Source organism: Telmatherina bonti, assembly GCF_933228915.1.
Source record: "Telmatherina bonti genome assembly, chromosome: 14".
In the NCBI taxonomy this organism is placed as follows: domain Eukaryota; kingdom Metazoa; phylum Chordata; class Actinopteri; order Atheriniformes; family Telmatherinidae; genus Telmatherina; species Telmatherina bonti.
In genome coordinates, this window is record NC_136612.1 from 16514471 (window position 1) to 16535353 (window position 20883).

At 39.0% G+C, this 20883-nt stretch overlaps 1 protein-coding gene across 1 annotated transcript in view; it reads left to right on the plus strand.

The window, feature by feature from the left end:
* Nucleotides 1–344: 344 nt before the first annotated feature.
* Nucleotides 345–20883, plus strand: part of cacng3b (calcium channel, voltage-dependent, gamma subunit 3b) — a gene marked incomplete at both ends in the record, with an annotated part of 28325 nt that continues 7786 nt past the window's right edge. Inside the window, one exon of the mRNA XM_079252419.1 lies at nucleotides 345–561. Within this exon, the coding sequence (XP_079108545.1) occupies nucleotides 345–561 (217 nt within the window). The remainder of the gene's footprint in view (nucleotides 562–20883) is intronic.

Below are 20883 nucleotides of genomic sequence, written 5' to 3' on the forward strand. Positions count from 1 at the left end.
TGTATGAGGATGGTGGTGGTGAAAACCGGTTTTTGATGCGTGAGAAAGTGACGTGCCAGCCTCCCACCTTCCCGCCCTTTGCTTCGAGCCTCCTGTCAACTCAGCGAGTCAAGAACTATTTTTTTCCTCCTTCTCCTGCGCTCCCAATAACAAGCAGCTCTGACTATAAATTCCGTTTTTCTTCATTTCTTTGGAGTGCTTTTCCGCTCAACTCCTCTCTCTGAGTCTCCAAGTCTCGCGGGATATTAAGGAAATAAAAGGGTGAATCTACAAAGAGAGAGAGGGGGGGGGGAGAGAAAAAAAAGGAAGAAAAAAAAAGATTAAGGCACACAGGAGCCGCCTATATGAAGATGCTGATGTGTGACCGCGGCGTCCAGATGCTCGTGACGACGGTGGGCGCGTTCGCCGCCTTCAGCCTCATGACCATCGCCGTCGGAACCGACTACTGGCTGTACTCGCGCGGGGTCTGTCGCGTGAAGAGCAGCGGTGACAACGACACGAGCCGCAAGAACGAGGAGGTGATGACGCACTCCGGCCTCTGGCGAACCTGCTGTCTGGAAGGTACGTGATCAGTCTGACTGACTGGCCGCCTGTCTCACAGTCAGAGCTGTCTCCTGTGTCTGCCTTGGGTGAGCGTGTGCGCGTGCACGGATGTCTCTCTTCACATACACACGCCGTCTCCCCTGCTGTCTGTCCCTATCTCGTATCAGAGGAATGTTACTGTGCCCGGAGTGTTTTTTTCTTCTGTCTGTGTGAGTGTAACAACAGCCTATAACTCAGCTTTTCCGGAGCTCAGCTTACCTGAAGTGAACACAGTTGAATGGATGGAGGGGGGGCAGTGTGCAGTTAAACAGCACAAACAACAGTCTTATTAAGTAGCAGAATCCTGCAGAGAGTCACTGAAGGGTAGCGTTCAGGTGCTATTGGACTTATGGTGTGCACATTTTATAAGCCACCTGTCGATATGCAAACATAAACATCTGCAGTCCACTGCTGACTTAGTGTCCACTGAGCGTAAACATAGGTGATGTTAAAACGGCTGGCGCTCATGGACAGGCCGGACATGACCTGCACATCATTTTCCTGCTCTCACCATTCACAAGCAATAAACCCCCAAAGAAGGGAAATATTCAGACAGACAATGGAGTTGTCTGCATGAGGAACAAACAGAAACTTTGCCAGTAGTCATAACAACTAATCTCTTGTGCGTTCAATGTGCATTAAAACGTTAATTACCTGAATGGGACTTGGGTCATTCTGCAGCCTTTAACACCCAAACATCTGCAGCAGCAACATACAGGTATGTGTTTCACTGATAATGGTTTTAGTTACTTAAAGAGATCAATGTTTAACCGAGAGGTCAGCATAAAACTCACGTGACTTGATGGTTACATTGCCCAATAGTTTCCCAAAGACTGACAAAACTGCTCTTTATAACTTACAATTACATGACAGCTGAGTTTCTTTTTATGCAAATTTTTCCCTTTACACCCACATTAGACTCCAGAAACTGGGTATCAACACACGGGATGTTGTGAACTCGCACTGTGGCTGATTCATCGAAGAAATGCAAGAGAACATGAGTTGAGGGAGGGATGAAACGAAAAAGAGACAAAGACAGAGGAAGAGATACGGCAGACATCAACATTTGACTGACTTTTACTGGCTGGACAGATCTCAAAGTTCAGACAGGATGCAAGATGGATGCTGAATTAGCTGCTGTCAGGGAAAATCAAAGTTCAGTAGTGCTACTTTAATACCTTTTTAGACCTGAGATCTAAAGTTCAGTAGGTTCAAACTCAGGATGAGACCTTCTACGGTGCTGAATCAGCTCCGTCAGCTCTACTGAATTAAACATATGAAAACATAAGATTTGATCCATTGGTTTTTAGCATGTCCAGCTTCCAGGCTGATTGTTGCCAGAATAAAATAATCATTTGACATTTTTTAAAAACACACATTACATATGAAAACATTTCTCAGCTACAAGAGTCCAGTATCCCACCACAGTGTTTAATGATGGTTGTTTATCCCCCATCCTGTACCTAATTCGAACAAATGGCATTATTTCACCAAAACCAAGAGTTTTCCCGATATTAAGAGAGAACTGTCAACTCCCTACTCTCCATCTTCAGCTTTAAAGTGCACTCTAACCACTTTCTAATCACACTGTTATCTCTTTCACCATTGAGGTATAGTGCTAAATGCTAGCATCAGCATGCTGTCATCTCCCCTGTGGATCGCTGATATTATGAGGACTTGTTCTCTGCAAGCCACAAAAACTAATATTTCACCCAGTAAACCTGATACCAGCCCTCTCATCCTTTAAGGAAAAAAAAAACAAAACACATTATTATTAAAATATAACAATGCAGATCATATCAGTTTTCATTTCTCCAGTCTGATGCTAATTTCTGTTACATAAAAAACATGTAAAAATATGGGGACAATTAAAAATTTCTCAGTTCCTTCAAAGATGCTAGTTCCCCACAGCAGTGTGTGATCGTGTTTTAGTTTTTTCTGTGTGTGTGTTTGTGTGTGTGTGTGTTGTGCCAGGCATACCCATCTCATTCTGGGGGGCATAGAAGGCTATTACAGGACCAGATGGTCTAGGTATGAGAATTTATATGGGAAGCGTGCTCTCATTTACATTCATACGGGCACACCTAAAGTTTGTACATTCAGTCACATCTTTTGTCTTTCTGCTCTTCCTCTTCACACTTTACTCCTTCTAAGGTTCCTGCTTGTTCTGGTTTTATTATTTATAAACACCTTACAAACCAAGAGGATGTGGGTTTCTGGACTTGTAGCTGGTACTCCTCCCCCACCGCTTGAGACTCCATAAAAGAAAGGCAGAATGAGAGAGGGGAGTAAAGAAACATCATAAATGCAGTGTCCTTACAGTAAATGCCTGATGCAGTCATGCATTCATGCTGTGCAGCAAACACATGCATTTTTACAAGGAAATAGTTTATTCAACAGAGTGAGGACAATGGGGGAAAAAAGCCTTATGGTTCATGTTATTTTTTCCTGTGAAAATTGAGGCTTTTTTTTTTTTTTTTTTTTTTTTTAAAACCATGATGCTCAAATGAGCTGAAAATAAGCTGTAATTGGACCAACACCCATGCATATGTAGTTTTTTCTCTTGTTTTTCTAAACAGATCAAAGTCGGGTAGAAATGAATTCATTTAAATAAACAATGTGGGTCAACCAGTTTAAAGCTGATAGCATCAGAAGCTAACCCAGCTAAAGTTACAGACAATCACTTTCCCTGCATAGAAAATAAAAATATGGAGCATCTTACGGATGGTGGATGCTTTTCATGCACTAATGCAGGGGTGCCCTTGAGGGTTGCTGTCTTGCAGGTCTTGGATGCTATCAGCTGCAGCACACCTGAATTAGATTTATTGGTCATTATGAATGGACAGAACTAGACAACAAGCTGTTTGATTTGGATCAGGTGTGTTGGATCAGGGAAACAACTAAAACCTCCAGGATTGTGGGCCTTGAGCACCAGAGGTGGACACGCCTAATGCACCATTTAGCACAAAACGTAAGAACACTGGTGTTTGGTGTATTATTTCTTCGCTGCAACAATGCTTAATGGCTTTGAGTTTTTATACTACTGGGAAATCTGTTTATTTAAATGGTGCCACATTTATAGGGAAAACTCATACGTGGGATGAGCAGCAAACATGAGAATGTGGGATGTGCCCTTGAAAAACTTCCCTGTTGATGCCAAACAGCTTATTCTGATAGTAACTTTTTGTTTTAGCTTTCTGATCCACCAGGTGCTGACAGTCAGGTGTTTGGTTTGTAGCATCTGTTAGCATGGACTCTGCTAGTTGGATTGTAGGGCTAAAGTATGGAGCAGGGATCCCCAACCCTGGTCCTCAAGGAGGTCCTTACATGGAGGCAGAGTATGGCAGAGACTGTGACTTGATGACTGAATTCTGGAAAAAGATTTATGTTCGGACTTAGTGTTTAATGAAAAGCAACACACTTGATTCAAATCAATGTGTATTTAGCAGACATGTGCAGAGCTTGTCTGAGTCCGGTGTGTTGCAGGTGGGAAACTTGGAAAACCTGCAGGACGCCGGTCCTCGAGGACCAGGATTGGTGATCCCTGACGTGGAGAACATACAGAGAACCGAGAGCTTCACTGATAAGGGTCTAAGAAGATTTTGGTGGAGGCAGTGTCATGGAATCTTGTTTACTGGAAAATCAATTGTCATCACAGGCAGTCTCAATGTAGAGATTTATAAGATGAGATTCTGTTTATCAAATAAATAAATTTAGATTTAACTTTAGACTAAAGTCATCCAGTCTAAAAAGCAACACCAAACAAGGTTCAGCAGCAGTTTGTATACAGATGCAGCCTTCCAATAGAAAATAAATAAATGTTTTCCAACAATATCACATATACAACAGAAAATATACTCCAAAGTTACAACGACTAATACATACCAACTGTAGTACAATTCATTCATATATATTAATCTTATGAACCCTACCCCATCCTCATTTCAAAGCAAACCAACTGGATCTACGGCAAACTCTAAGAACAAAACATAGGTCTGAAATACTCTTTTATTAAATTTTTAATCTTTTTTTTTTTTTGCATACAGTTTTACAATGTAGTCTTTATATTTCAGTTTAAATTGAGAAGAATTTGAACAACTTTTAAAATGGCTTTTAAGTGTGTTCCATTGTTTTACACCAACCACTGAAATACTCATTTGTTTGAGTGTAGTTCTTGTGAAAGGTTGTTTTAAAAATCATAATTTCTTCTACATTTTTTTTTCCTTGTTATAGCCAGGGCAGCTGTAGCTCAGGAGGAAGAGCAGTCAGCTTGTAACTGGGATGTTGGGAGTTCAATTCCAAGCTTCCCCCGACTATGTGCTGAAGTGTCCTGGGCAAGACACTGAACCCTAAGTTGTGCCCATTGTGGTATGATTGTGTATGAAGTTTCTTTGGGTAAAAGCATCTGCTAAATGACTGTAAAATAGAATTTAAAATAAAAAAAAAAGAATTTGCAGCCCCGGTGGTAACAAGAATTGTTTAGCTTTATGCATGACTATTAATGTTTTCCACACAACCAAATCTATATATATTTGCCCATAAGCATTGTTACAACAAAGAAATAATCCACCAAGCACAAATTTCCTTACTTTTGTGTTTATTTTTTACTTTAGCACAGCTCCAATACACACGCAACATTCAGGTAACAGGAGGGCTTAATAATGTCAGGCATAAACGCACTTGCCGTTATAGAAAGGGTCTGTTTGCAGCGTGTGTATTACTGTGTACAAATGCATGCTAGGTGAAGGTTTGTCTGCGAGCGTACTGTGGTGTTGTGATAAATGAGCACAGGGAAGCCAGGAAATAGCGGGAAAAGGAAGGGGTGGAGGGTCGACGCATGAATGAAGACAAACCAGAATGTTCATGAATGAAGCAGGGAGGAAACAGGTGGAGAGACGAACGGGGTGATAGAGTGATGGATGAGCTCGGCGTGGCCTTTGTTCCAAGTGAATCTCCAGGGAGTGTTTGACCACATTTGTAATCTAAATGATCACCTGGTGGAAAGAAAGAAATCACAGAAATGGGTCAAATAAATGATCGCACCGGCGTCCCTGACAGGAAGGCTCAGAATGGCAGAAGATGGAGGAATGAAGGACAGAGTGAAAAAGGGGTCATAGCATAGTAAGATAGACATTAATTAAAGATGTGGAGTGTTCGACCATGTCTGGAATAAAGACAGCCACCTGAAAGAAAGGAAGAGGTGGCATGAAGAATTTTTGTGTGAGATAAATGCTAATCTTCTGAAGTTTGATGTCGTGCACCAGGGATGGTCCTGCAAACATTTATCTTTTTCTGCAGGAGGTGTGAAGAGGAGAAACAGAAGATGCAGCCAAACAGAGTAAAGTCAGAGTAAAGCAGCATGAGGTGTTGAGATGAACCCCACCTAAAGGGAAAATGACATGACTAGTGGCAAATGGTTCAAACAATAATCCCTGAAGAACTAAGAAAAACTTGCAAGAGTTGGAAAAACACTGTTCAAACACACATTAGCTGACACAGATCATTGAATGTATGTCAAGTAATTACTTTAGGGCAAATGTTCTTAAACTTATTCCCAAACTTTTTCAGCCAAGTTTGATTTTATGTTTACTGAACCATCCTTTTAGAAAACATTGTGAGCAACCTGAAATTTTCTGGAGAAAAAAAAGCAGATTCAACTATATTTAGATTCAGTTAGACATTTAATTATTTCACATTTTACTGTAATTAATTTGATAATATATTATGATTTGATTTTATATACAGTTGTGCTCATATTTATTCATACCCTTTCATTAAAGAAGGAAAAAACGGCTGCCTGTAGAATAAGCTGAAATTGACTAAATCATTACATTATTTTCTAATTCTGGTTCAAAAGAAATATTTTTTTTTAAAAAGCAAACAAATAAGATAATTTATTACATATTACATCACTCTTAAACTATTACTATTTTGTTGAACAATCCTTTCATGTTTCCGCTACAGTCAGGTGTTTTCCGTTCCTCTCAGTCAGACTTCTGCACCTGTATTTTGTCCCACTGTTCAACACAAAAGTGCTCTAATTTGTTCAGGACCAATTTATTTGTTTGTTTGTTTTTTTTTTTCTTTCTTTAACTCAATCAAATGAAAAAACAGTGTTTTATATTACTAAATTATATTTTTGCAAATTTTTAGTTATTGTTCCTTTTTTAAGTCTCCAGTTAATTTAGTGACTGTGTAATGAAACGGTATGAATACATATGTGGACAACTGTATATATATATATATATATATATATATATATATATATATATATATATATATATATATATATATATATATATATATATATATATATATATATATATATATATATAGATAGATAGATAGATAGATAGATAGATAGATAGATAGATAGATATAAACATTCGGAGAGAGATTTATAAGATTATATACATTTTTATTCCAGATATATTAAAGATTTATTAAAATTGATAAGTTTGTATTTTTGAACCAGTTTTATTAACCTAAAATGTATTAAATATTATTTATTTTACTATCACATATTTTTTTAATCAGTACATTTATAAAAATATTTTATTTGTATATTTAATTTATTTCACATTGGATCCTCAAAACGTCAGAAAAAGATTAATCGCAGGTATCTGGAAGTGAAAAACAATATTTCACATCATGATCAAATAAACTTTTCAAGATCGAAGTTATTTTGAATGAAAATGTGTGTACATTTCCATATTGTGTAGCAATCCTGATTATCTGAACCGACTCATAATACAAACTGAGGTCAAATATATGAAGTAAGAAAAGTATCCTAGAAGTTATTTCCGTTTTTATTTTCTTATGTACCTTCATTTCTGAAACATTGTTTTACGGTTTGGGACAAGGAATTATTTCAGATTACCAGTAATGTGAGAATGACAAGAAGGAGTGACGAAAAGAAAGAGAGGTTGTGAAAGAGTAATGAAGGGCAAAAGGAGGATGACTCTAAAGCTGAACATTATAGTCTAACATAATATTTTTTTGCCATATTAATACGCTACGGATGTAAAATACTTTCTGGTCCTGAAATGACTTCCACACTCGATGTGATGATATTAATCTGGCTCATCTCTATAAACCAGAAAGAGATCATGATATCCTCATTTATAGCTTCATTATTTCATACAGTCAAGTAGAACAGGTTTTAACAATAAAAGACACACTATTTATCTCATAGAGTGAATCTTTGTAGCAACTTTTATTTTCTATTTAAAATACCACAAAAATGCTCTAATTGGTTGGTCAAACAGCGGCAAACTACCAACCACGATGTTACACGGTGATGGGGAAAAAAAAGTACCACAATGCAAGCATTAACCATTCTTTAGTGTTAGCATATAATAAGACGTTTATAACAAAATTACAGTGCATAATGTAGTGATTTTCTGGCCTTTGCAGAGTAATTAAATGGTGACTGTACATTATGTCCAATTGCCATAAAACAGCAAAGAAGATGACAGAGGTACCTCAGCCTCACCAACTTTATGCTGATGTTTACAGTTTTTGACGACCTCACTCATAATTTCCAAGCATCAAGTGATAAAAAGTGTTTTGAGCGCAGATGTGCTGGATTTCTTAAAGTTTTTATGCATCACAAACTATACAAGACACACCTGTTGTCGGAACTGCAGTACATTTGTTAACACAACAGTTACGAGGAACCAGATCAGTCGTTTTCACTTTGCAGATGAAGAAGCACACTCTGACTAACCAGTCAAGATTTTACACATTGCTCACCGCTAAGGATCAGTGAAGACATTTACTCAAGAACTCAAGGATTGTAAGACTCTCAATGCAGTATAATAATAATAATAATAATAATAATAATAATTAGGGCTGGGCGATATGACCTTTAAGTAATATCCCGATATTTTTATGGCATGTCACAATATACGATATATATCTCGATATTTAGCTTAGCCTTGAATTAATGCTTTGGTGCTTACAATCACATCAGTAAGATGATTTTGTGTCTCCATTAAAACATAATTGCTCATACTGCATTAAGATATGCTGATTTTAAACATTTATGCTAAAAGGATGAAATTGTAACGAAGAAAACTGATCAAAACCGTATTTATTGAACAGTTAAAGCAGTGGCAGAAACATGTCATTTTAAAACAAAATAAAGTGCCTTTGCATGATGTAATAAATGCAACGTATGAAAATACGTACTCTAGTGGGGGGACTTTTCAAATGATGAACTATTATAAGGCTTTGCTTTATGGATACGTTTTTGAGTTGTCGTGTATTTTTTTTAATCGCAGAGTTTAGCGTAGAAATCAGTCTTTTATAATACAGGCAGAATGTCCTCGTATCGTCTCCAATAAACGGCTTCAGCAAGTTTTTAATTCAGGATTTGATTCCCACTGCTTTCTGTACTTTCTAGAGACATGACGAGCTTGATAAATATGCTTGTGTCACACACACAGTGGATGAGGAGAGTGAGTGACAGAGGCTGTGAATGTAATCAAATAGAATTAATTATTTTTGCGTGATGTGAAAAACTTTGTAATTTTCGTCCCACTCTGTAATCCAGAGCGGGATCAGTGGCGGATTTGGCTGTTCATTGTGACTGTAGGTGGAGTCGTACAGGTGTCCTCTCTGCTCCTCTGACTGGCTGCAGCCGGAGCGACTGAGTGCTTTAGGACGGGGAGAGACTCTCGTTCTGACAATAACTTTACAATATGCGCTTTAAAGTCAGTCGCCAAAACACCAGGAAAGTCTCCAATAACTCCTGTAAAAGTCGCTAGATTTGTCGCTAGTCGCTTTTCACAAAAAAAGTCGCCAGATTTAGTGAGAAAGTGACCAAGTTGGCAACAGTGGCTACACGCTGCCTGTCATGACGTAGCACGTAGCTCACGTTATGTACGTAACTAGGTGCGCTTGCTTTAACTCTCTGTGCAAAGCGGTCGAGTCGAGGAGGAGGGAGGAAACCCCGCCCACAGCTAAAAACAACTGCGTGACAACAGGATACTCGAATATGACGAATATAGGCATTTTCTATATCGCACAGGGGACTAGCCACGATATCTCGAGTATACTCGATATATCGTCCAGCCCTAATAATAATAATAATAATACTAAGAATGCATTTTATTTAAAAGCGCCTTTCAAGTCACTCAAGGACACTGTACAATAAAAACAGGCATTAAAACAATAAGAAACAATAAAAACAACATAGAACTATGGGACAGGGTGATTACAGGGAGTATGCTTTCTTGAACAAGTGTGTTTTTAGGATGGATTTGAACCGATGTAAACAGTCAGTGTTACGGATGTCTGGTGGGAGTATAATCTGCTTCCATCAGACATTTATTCTCACAGAAACAACTGTAGCTCAGCCGAACAACTAAACGTGCAGCAGTGTTTAACAGTCCTGATTCTTAGGACCCAGTGCCATGCATGCTGTAATGGTTTCGCTATTTCATCACACCTGGCTAAAAGGAATAAGCGACGAGCTGGTAAAACACATTTGACCACATTTGATGAGGCTTAAAAGATGCAGCGTTTTGTATTGAGAGGTAGCAGAAAGATGCCTCTATGGGGGACTGAAAACAAACTTTAAAGAAAAAAAAACGCCTTCCAGGGTGAAGATTTTCAGATTAAGCAGCCGTGCCTCTTCATCTGCAGAAAGGATAACTGGCTCGCAGCGTCAGCTTGGGCATCCCCATCTGTGTCGCTTGCATCACAATATCAACTCCTTTGTTGACAGTACATGCAGCCAAGACTGTGCTGGCGCTAACTGTGCTGACAAGACTTTGTCCATGTTTGTAAACACGGTTAGTCACCGACTATACCCAAGAATGAAGGTGCCGCAGCGCGCCCGTCTCATCAGTCTACAGGAAAGATTTCGCTTTTCTATGTGGTGCCATCTTACCAGCAATGGAAAACTGAGCCTTCTGATTGGCCAACATGGACACTATTTTTTTTATGTAATGATGTGCCAGATGAGTTGTGATCAGATTGGATCATGAGGTCAGAACAAATCTATACCTCTATAATGCACTGAAGGATGGGTGAAAGCAAAAAAAAAAAAAAAAAAAAAAAAAAAAGGCACAGTGTGTTTTAAAATGTGGCACATAACAGTATCTTGCAATACATGTGTAATTTTCCTGTTTCCTTTAAACACCCCCAGTAGTCTGGAGGGAGGGGGGTGGAAGGAGATGAGCAGATCTTTTGTGAATGTGAGGAAAGGAACAAGGTAAAGTCAAAGAGGGCTGATTAGGTGGGAAGAATGGAAACATGGAAAAAGAGATGTTTTGGAGGAAGTGAAAAAGTGGGAGGACATGGTGTTAGAGAACAAACGGACTGAGAAAAGGGGGTAAGACAGGAGAATGAGAAGAGGTGTGCAACCGAGCAGAACCTACCCTGTTCTCTTTCATCAGCCATCACCGTGGAAACTAGCCTCTTCCACTCACCCCCCCCCCCTTTCTCTCTCTCTCTCTCTCTCTCTCTCTTCCTCGCTATCCTTCCTTCGCCTGCAAAGAGGTAATCAGAGAGAGCGAGAGAGGTAGAGACAGAGAAAAAAGACTGAGCTGTCAGAGGCTCTCTGAGGAAACAAGCAGTCCAATTTGCTCTGCTTTTCAACTTTCTTTCCTGTCGCTCGCTCACTCTCTGCTCTCATCTAGTTGGTAAAACCGTTTCAATTTTGAGTGCATGTGTTCACTCACATGCAGCTTTCGGACTACATGCCAACTAATTACAGACAGCTTGCACTGGACAGAGACTGTCCTTCCAACACAGCACTGGCCTTAAACTAAAAATATCTACAACGATCATCGTTTAAATACTGAGATTTCTGCATACACTCAACATACATGACTCCTAGAGACTCACCATGAAGTGAAAAGATCTTTGTTACTTTAACAAAGGAGATATTTTTGCATCTCTGCAGGGAAGATGATTGTTGACCTTGACCACAGACTGTACGGGAAAGTTAAAGCCCATGTTTACTCCAACCATAAGCAAAGGAAACCACCATCATCATCAAGCTATGCAGGAAATCTATGCTTTAATTCAACCCCCCCCCCCCCCCCCCCCCCCCCCCTCCCATCCCCGGCATGCTCAGTGCAGCAGGCAACAGCAGAGAGGGAAAACTCATGTGGTGTGGAGAACTTAGGAAAAAGGCATCAAAAGGCATCTTAGCTGAAAGCCAGACATGTGTCTGAGAAAAAAGAGGGAACCATTGTCACTCTAGTTGGATGTGGATTAATATGTGAAAAGCCCAATGAAGTGCAATAACTAACAAGAGCTTGGACCTGCAACAGAAACATAACACCTTTCTCCACCAGATCCTCAGCAATAAGATTTTAGGAGTCTCTTTCTCATCAATGTAGGCAATAAAAAGATGTTAGATAGCTTAAAATACAAAGACAAAATGATATATAATACCTAATAATAAATACATGTCAGGTTTTAAACCAGTACTGCTATGACTTTGTCATATATTTTCTAAGTGAACCTCCTGCTAACAACGGCTAATTCAGCATCCGTCTTGCGTCCTACCTGCACTACAAGCTCTTTCCTGCCAGTAAAAGATGTTGATTCTGGTCTTATCTCTTGCTCTGCCATTTTCTGTCTTTCTTTTCTTTGCTTCCTCCAACAATGTCCGATTGTGTTCCTTGATGAAGCCGCCACGGTGCAAGTTCAGACAGCCTGTTTGTTGATGTCCAGTTGCTAGCATGTGAGGAGGCACCATGAAGCTAAACTCAGCTGTAATGTGACAAAGTTTCCCATTTTTAAAAAAAAAAGAAAAAACTTTGTGAAGTGCATTTTTTCAACCTCAGGATGCTGCAGGGCAATGGCAGCATCATGTATGTCAATCTGCCATCAAAATTAGTCAGAGACACATTTTTTTAAGTTCTTTGGACCTAAAAATTTAAAAGATCCAAATACTGAACTTGGTACAAATATAGAAAAGTGGCTGAATGCAACCAAAAACCTATTTGCTATTAAGCATATAATTTGCATTTGAGCTGGAAGACACACAGTCTGTTCTTTCTTTGCACTTATTTTCCTGAAATGAAGACAAAAAGGCCAAATTAACATCCTGTTGATTGATGCCCATGCTAGTCTGATATAGCATAGCATTTATAGCTAAGGACATATATTTAATGAACTGGGAGCTATGATGGACTAAATGTCTGTCAGTTTAGGTTTTTAAAACTTACATTCAGGAACAAAAGCAAGACATTAATAGTTTTTTAATCCTGTGCTAACACTGAAAACCAGAACAACATACGTCCCCGTGTTGTGCATCACTACACATTGTGAGAAAGACTTTTTTTGATAATAAAATATTTCCTCCATTAACCCCCAGATTTTATCCATCTTAGACACTTTATTTTGATCTCAGACTAACGTTGATCTGTGTGTAACATATCACTCTTGACTGAATGTTTTTACCTGTCTTCATATGTTTTTTTTTGAGGGGAACCAGCCTCAGTATTTTCTGCTCATACTCTGCTCTGTTTGTGTGTAGCAGGAGAAATAGATCAAGGACAAACATCTGGCACCTCTTGGCTAGGTTGTCACAGTCACGGGGGTATCTGGGCTCACAGTGTTGTTTGTGTTTGTCTCCTTTTTAACCTTGTTTTTAGGCACATTTTTCTGAAACAAGTTATTTTGAGTATTTATGCCTACCAATGCATTACACGCCTGTAGTTTTACCAGACCTGGACTGATGCAGCATGGAAATATTTGTCTTTTACTTATATATTTTTTTATCCTAACTTTTTAAAGCAACAAAATGATAAAACACCTTACAGTGTTGGTGTTTGGCTGAGAATCAAAAATATATGTACTCTGTAGAGGCAGTGTACCTGTTGTTCTGTCGTTCGCTTGATATTATACGTACTGTAAGTGACAGAAGCAGCACACCAAACCCAGTGGGAGAAACCAGAGGATATGATTTAGATAAAACACACAGAGACACAATTATGCTCACAGTGGACTCTGGGCTCCATTTGCTGTGTCCCATAATACCTTGCTGTGGTTGTAGTTGCAGAAGCCCTCAGGCAGTTTTGACCTTTATGAGGCAAATGTCTCCTGATAGATGTCCCCACTGTGTGTGCTTGAGTTTGTATGAAAAGTAATTTGTGTCTATGTATGTTTGTTCTTTATTTGCCCTGTGTGTGCTTAGATGTGTCTATTAGTTAGTCGTTAAATTAAAAAAAAAAAAAAAGTTTACCAGCAGCAAATTTACTCTGGCTTTACTGCCCAACATGTTTAACATTAAAGCTCAGACACACCAAACCAGCTGTCAACACGTTGAATCAGATTTATGCATTTTAAACATTACTGGATGATTTATTAAAGGAAGTGAAAAGGAAGACTTTGGCTGAGGTTAGATCTAGTCTGAGAGGACAAGCAGATCCTCAGTGGCTTGAAAGAGAACCTGGATAAACTGATTATAAGCTAAAAGGTTGAAAGAGGATTAATGTATTTATTGCATTTTTAATGGCAATCGATCAGTTTACTAATAAGATTTCAGTAAGCCATAATGGAAAGAGTCAGTGGTGGGCTGCTTTAAATGAGAGATTGAGTAATTAAAACCTTAGAGCAATTATATGTGAATATATACATACATATATATGCATAGATAGATAGATAGATAGATAGATAGATAGATAGATAGATAGATAGATAGATAGATAGATAGATAGATAGATAGATAGAAACATTTCACTGGTAGTGTATATGTCCATTTTAAGGATATTATTAATCCATTTTATGTGTTGTAAATAATCCCATGTACTTAGTCCATACTGAGTGACGGGTCTTAGTTTAACCAACCACTTGAGTGCCTTGCACTTTATGTCTTCTTTTTTTATATGTAAGAACTACTTTATGTGCATATGCTATCCTACAGTTTTTTTTTTTAATCTTATTTTTCTTAATTACTTGCATTTGCACATGCAGGTTTTAAAATGTTTGTTTTGCCCAGATGTGCAAAGCAATGTGATAAGTATAAAACTTAAACGTCTCCAAAAAAGAATTTATGTGTTTCTGTTTTTTGCAGAAGGTTTAAGGCGGTCTTTCTCTATTCCTGTCTTCCTCGGAAGGAGCTGCTCCAAGCCAATAAGCACAGTGATATTCAAATAAACCATCTCACCTTGCAGGGCTAATACTCTTGAAGTTCAGGGCAGTGGTATAATGAGTCTGAAATAACATTTATTCGCACAGCACACTGGCTGGGAGACATGGAGGGAAAGAAGCAGAATGAGGAGATGGCAGATCAAGAATATGGAGATGAAGGGGAATAAAATCGTGTGTATTTTTATGTGTTATTATGTTAAGAAGCTGAGAGAGGATCATAGGCTGGGTCTGACACCTGACATAAGTCTGTGTGAGAGCGACTGACTCACTATCTGACAAAACATTTGGGCCAAAAAAAAAAAGGGTGCTTGGAAAAATGAGACTTATGCACACAAACAAACACCTACCAACACGTCCTGACTGTAGAAGCAGGACAATGACAATGCATTACACTGACAGCGATCCAGATTCAGACAATAAAAGTAAATTAATTCCATACTTAAGCAAAAGCTGGATAATCTAATAAAACTGTTTTGTTTGATAATTTTCTAGAAGTTAAGCTGAGTCTGCATGTACATGCATACTTGATAGAAAATGTGTCTTATATAAATGAAGGCTTTAAATAAGAAATAGGAGAACACAGATGAATATTTTTAATTTGCATATCACACTGTAGAGTAAATTTGTCTCCATTTATGAAATAATTTAGCTGAATTTTAATTTTCTTTCTTTATTTATAACCAATTATATATCACCCCAACAGTCTGGGAGCCAGACCTTAACCCCTTAAAACTCTGCAACTTTCACTTAATACAGCTTTAATGGCGAGAAGACGTGTTGTGGACCAACTCTTTTACTGGACTACTCGCTTGTTACACTTGCTGATATAACAAGAGCATTTTAGCTGCAGTATCATCTGGTTCAGGGGTGCAGTATACCTTCAAAACAAGCGGGATTTTCAACGTAAATAAGTATTTACTGAATATTTACTGAACAGTTATGATTATAGCAGGCGGCAACCTCTAATGGTAAAAAGGGCAGCCTATGTGGAAGTGTCAAAAATTGCTTTTCCCCCCTCATCCACAAGGGGCTCCAAAACAGAGCAAATCCCTATAGACTTCCATGTTTAAAAAGCCAACTTCACATCAAAAATAAACATGTTTACAGCCTGGTTCAAAAATCCATTTTCAGTTTAATAGGTCAGATTTACCTGAAAACTGTGGGGGGAGTGAATTGTTTTCTAACTCGCCTATTTAAAAGTAATTTAATCTCGAAATTTTATATTTTAGGGCTATGTCCTTTTGATTGACAGGTGCCCGATCTCCACTTAACAATATGACTTAGCTTCAGCCCACAAATCTCCGTTAGCTGCTTAGCTCCTGTTAGCTTCGGGTTAGTTCTTAGCTATGCCAGCTCAGAGTTTGCTTTGTGTCAATCATCCACCGCCTCACAGCCCCCCTCTCAGCTCTACCTCTTTGCCCATATTTGTATTTTCTGGGAGAGATTACACACATGACCCTGCCAAGATGGCAATGGTAGAAACCGCCTACTGAGCTTCATTTCAGCTCTTCAGAAACCTCTTGGTGACGTCACGGAGGCTCTGTCCATCTTTTTATATACAGTCCATGGATTATAGCCAGGAATCTTAAAGCACATTCACTCTGCTGCTGTTGTGTCCGCTTTAACCAGACCCTGGTCCACTTCCAGGGACAGTACCATTTTTTTGGCGCAGTATGAACACCAACCGCTCTCTGATGTGAAGTAAAGCAAACTCTGGTCCACTTGAAAGCTGGGGGTCTCAGTTCACTTGCAAACTGTCCAGCCACCAAACATAAAGAGTTGGGTATAAAAACAAAGGAAAACATTCAGCGACCCACACTAAAATATATCCACCAGTAAGACATTTAATCCATAGTTTTTACCGGCAAAACAGTTATTGTGGGGGTGTCGCCCCATGGCGAGCAGTTGTTCTAACTATGTGACATTGCGCAGGAGGTTTGGTCAACTTAAGTTAGTTACTTTTAGAAAATCCCCACCCAATCACACACAGAGTCCCCTGGACTATCCTTGTGTGGAAACCCCCTTAGCTTCCCAGTGCTGTATGACATGAGTGGGTACTTGCAAGGAAGACTAAGTAAAATACATATTGACTTATGTCCCACCCACATCTGGCACAGAGGGTTTAAACTAACAAGCAAAGAAATCCCTTAGAAGTTCACGTTAAAGATTATGGATGATATCTGAGAAATAATCTATCAGAAGCTTTTGTGCTGTGCTGCATATTACAGCTGCATCCTCCAAAAGCTACACAAAGTAGCCATGATGTGTTTATTTCAAGGACAGAGGAACAAACGGTTGAGTTGGATTGACACACTTACAGGATTTAAACATATAAAATCAAAGGGGAACGCAACTTAATTTATGAAGCTCTTTTCATACATAAGACAAAGGAAGAGGTTGTAAATGATCAGAAGAAAGCGTCAGAAAAGAGAAAACATACATTATCAATGATCACTGCCATCACCAAAAGCAGGGGTGTCCAGGTTTTCCATGCACCCCTGCTCCAACACACCTGACTTAAATCAATCAGTCATAATCAGTCATTGAATCTTTAGATGAACTCGCTTTCCTGTTCATCTTCATTCAGCAAACAGTGGGACTTTTCCGTTGCATAACATCATCGATGTTCCTGCAGAGTTGTTCCTATGGTATCTCAGTGGGTTTCTTCTCTGGGTTTCATTGTGTCTATGTGTCTGTGTGTGACTTTATGATGCTTAGTGTAGAGTTTGCAACTCCCACATTGATTAGCACTGTGACCCAACACAGCAATCTTAATATTTATGTGAGTTTGGGTTATTTATTTATTTATTTATCTTAACAAAAGTCTTTGTTTTCTACAACATAATTGAGAGACATTGTTATGTATGCAAGGACAGAGGTGGGTTTTAATGAGAGTGATCATGTCTGAGAAGATGTGTGTGTTTAGTGTGTGTCTGAGCCTACTTTTAATTGTGTTTATTCTGTTTGTGATTTAAATTCTCCACCACCAAGAGAGAAATAAAAGCAATTATCTATCTATGTGCCCCCTCCCCTGCCCATTCACTATGCTCATGAATCTGTTCAGGTGTGTGAGTGTGATTATATATGCGTGTGTGTATTTCATCACATGAAGCTTTTAGGAGCTCAATACATCAAGATGGTTCAATACAAATCCTTTACTTTAAAAGGCAGGAGGTATAATGAATGTCCGTACCAGCTGACACCAGGCAGCTCTGACTGATGATGCTTTGCACCTTGATGCAACCAACAGCAGCAGCTACAGTTAGTTTCTGCAGCTTTACTATTGTACGGTTTTACTACGCTAACTACTGTTAGCACAATAACCCCCACCACACAGGGTGTGTTTAACTGGTGAAACAGTGTCTTACTCCAACAACCGGAAAGCAAGTGTACCCCTATGAGTTTCAAGCAGATGAGCCGGGTGCTGCCGGTCAACTTGAATAATTGAATAAGAGTGATCATCTCAATAAAAGTGGAGGTTTTGGCAGATTGATGGTCTACAGCAGGGGTGTCAAATTTCAGTCCTCGAGGGCCGGTATCCCATGGGTTTTTGTTGTTTCCCTTAACCAACACAGCTAATTCAAATCATATGGATCCAGCAGCTTCTTGTCAACTTATGACATGAATTTTGGTGAGGTGTGTTGGAGCTTATAGACAACAAAAACCTGTAGGATGCCGGCCTTCGAGGACTAGAGTTTGACACCCGGGGTCTACAGTATTTAAGTCTGTAGTAATACGATGCTAAAGAGGAAAGACATCAGCAGTGATCATAGCGGAGTGATTGCTGCTGCTGATTAATCTGGGAAGGAATATATTTTTAAAAAAATTCAAGTAATTTGTCAGTATTCCCAGGATGTTCAACAGGTTTACCCCAAGATCTGACTGAAACAAGAAAAAAAAACCTAAGAGATCTCAGACTGTGCTGGTCTTAGCTAGCACGCTGACTGTTAAAGTTCATAACAGTACAATTAGAAAAATATTAAACAAGTATTTGTTTTTGGAAGATTTCTTTCTTAAAAAAAAAAAAAAAAAAGAGTGCTGCACCCAACCTTCAGTTTCCAAAATTGCATCTGAATAAACTACAAGACTTTGAGGACAAACAGGGTTGAACAGACCAAAGTGAAGACGTTAGCCACAAATATACATACACTAGCAGTACTAGCAGTATTTTCTCCACTGTGTGTATGGGGCTCCACAAAATGATGGCTAGCTAAACAGGTCAACTGTTTAGCTAGCCATCAAGCTAGCTAAACAGCTACTCAAGGTTTAAAAGATGACTGGGTAAAAGTTCAAAGCTTTTACTTTGTTATCATCAGTTTGATTTCTTACAGTGCTTTTCCATTATTTTTTTTTTTTTTATAAAACTAAAAGCAAACATTAAAAATAGTTCTTTAATGTACAGTTACGTTAAACACAAAAACCACTTGCAGAAACTCACAAGGTAGATTACCACTTTGTTAGCACTGATAGCTCCTATAAAACCATCACCTAATAAATAAAGACAAAATAGACAAATATCTATTCACGATCATGAGACGTGTCAGATTTACACACAAAGATTCTTCAGGGTTATTCTACAAGGAACCTAACTGTCTGCTTTCTCCACACGATCAACTAGTGGTGCCAAAACACACTAACATGTAGCATGCAAACACCTCACACACCAACAGTCTAGCATGGCCGTGGAGGGCTGATGAATTGACCGCCACACGACACCCTGCAGTCATTGATTTGACCATGAACTCCTCTTTATACCAAAATGTTCCTGAGCCAAATGTGAGGTCATCTGTCTGGCAGCTAAAGCTTGGCACAAACTGGGCCATTGAAGAGGACATCGGAAAAAACCACAGATCGACTACAGAATGACTAAAAAGTGCAAATGATCAAGGTCTTGCAATGAGCCGGTTAATGTCCAGACTGCAAGTTGATTGGAGCTTGAGTATAAAAGCAACATTGTAAAGAAGCATGGACCTTAATTTCCCCCCAATTTCCCCCCATAACAATGTGAAAGAGCCTGATAAACAGAAAATGATGTCTTATAATGGTCACTTTTACACCTAAATTTGGTAGAAACCTTGCTAAGCGCAAAAGCTTATAATGCAAATAAGAAATTATTCATTTTTAAATTTCAGATAAAATATATACTTTAAAAGTCTCCAATTAGTCGGAGTTTAGTTTCTATCTGCTGACTGCTGGAGCCGGGTCGTGGATGAGTCAGTTTCTGAATGATTTTCAGAGTGGGGGGACTGGTAAGAGCCCCCTTCAAGTGCAAAGAAGCTATTAGGTTGAGTCATTCATTTGTTCTCTGCCAGCCTCCATCCTCTCATTTCTCTCTAATTCTCCTCTGCCCTTTTACCACCAAACCTCTTTCAACCAGCACTTCCTCTCTCTTCATCCTTCTTCATCTCTCCCCCTCTCAACTCCCCCTTCATCCCACTTCAGCCCTGTTGTCTTTCATAGCCCCTGTTGTGTTGACCATGTGTGAATGGTTCTGAATGATGGGTGGGAGGCTACACATGGGGTAGTCACGCATGTACATAACACACAAACAATTTCATAAGCACACACACACACACACACACACACACACACAAGGGACAGTGGTGGATGTGTTGAAGAAGATGGGGATGAGTCACTCTCTGCATGAGACATGGCATGCTCACTGGAGACCGCATCCTGTTCAATACACCTCAAATACACACATAAACATACACTCATAAAGAATCTAGCTACAGTGGGCTTTTGCCTGCATTATTGCATCGTTCATGATTGATGGTGCTCATGTTTCATTTTAACAAACTTGCTTCATGTTTGTGATTGGGTTTTTTTTTTTTTTTCCAAATGCTTAAGTGACTGTGGGTGTTTTTCTTATTGTGCTAACTCTGCAAGTATGTATCTGTGTTTGCATGCTGGGCCTGACAAGGCTTTTCATTAGTGTTTCCCACACATAGCCTGAAGGCTACAACTCTGTCTCACATCATCTGTCATGTTTGTCTTTCTCTGTGCTAGTTTTCCAGTTATTTAAAAAATGTTGGGTTTTTTTTAATGTCTGCTGACAGAATATGGACACATTTCATCGCCTGAAATTGTAATCTGATGTCTTAAAGACCACTGACACATCCAATGGCATTTATATAATCAGAATGATTATCATTATTACAATCCCGATTCCATACAAGATGG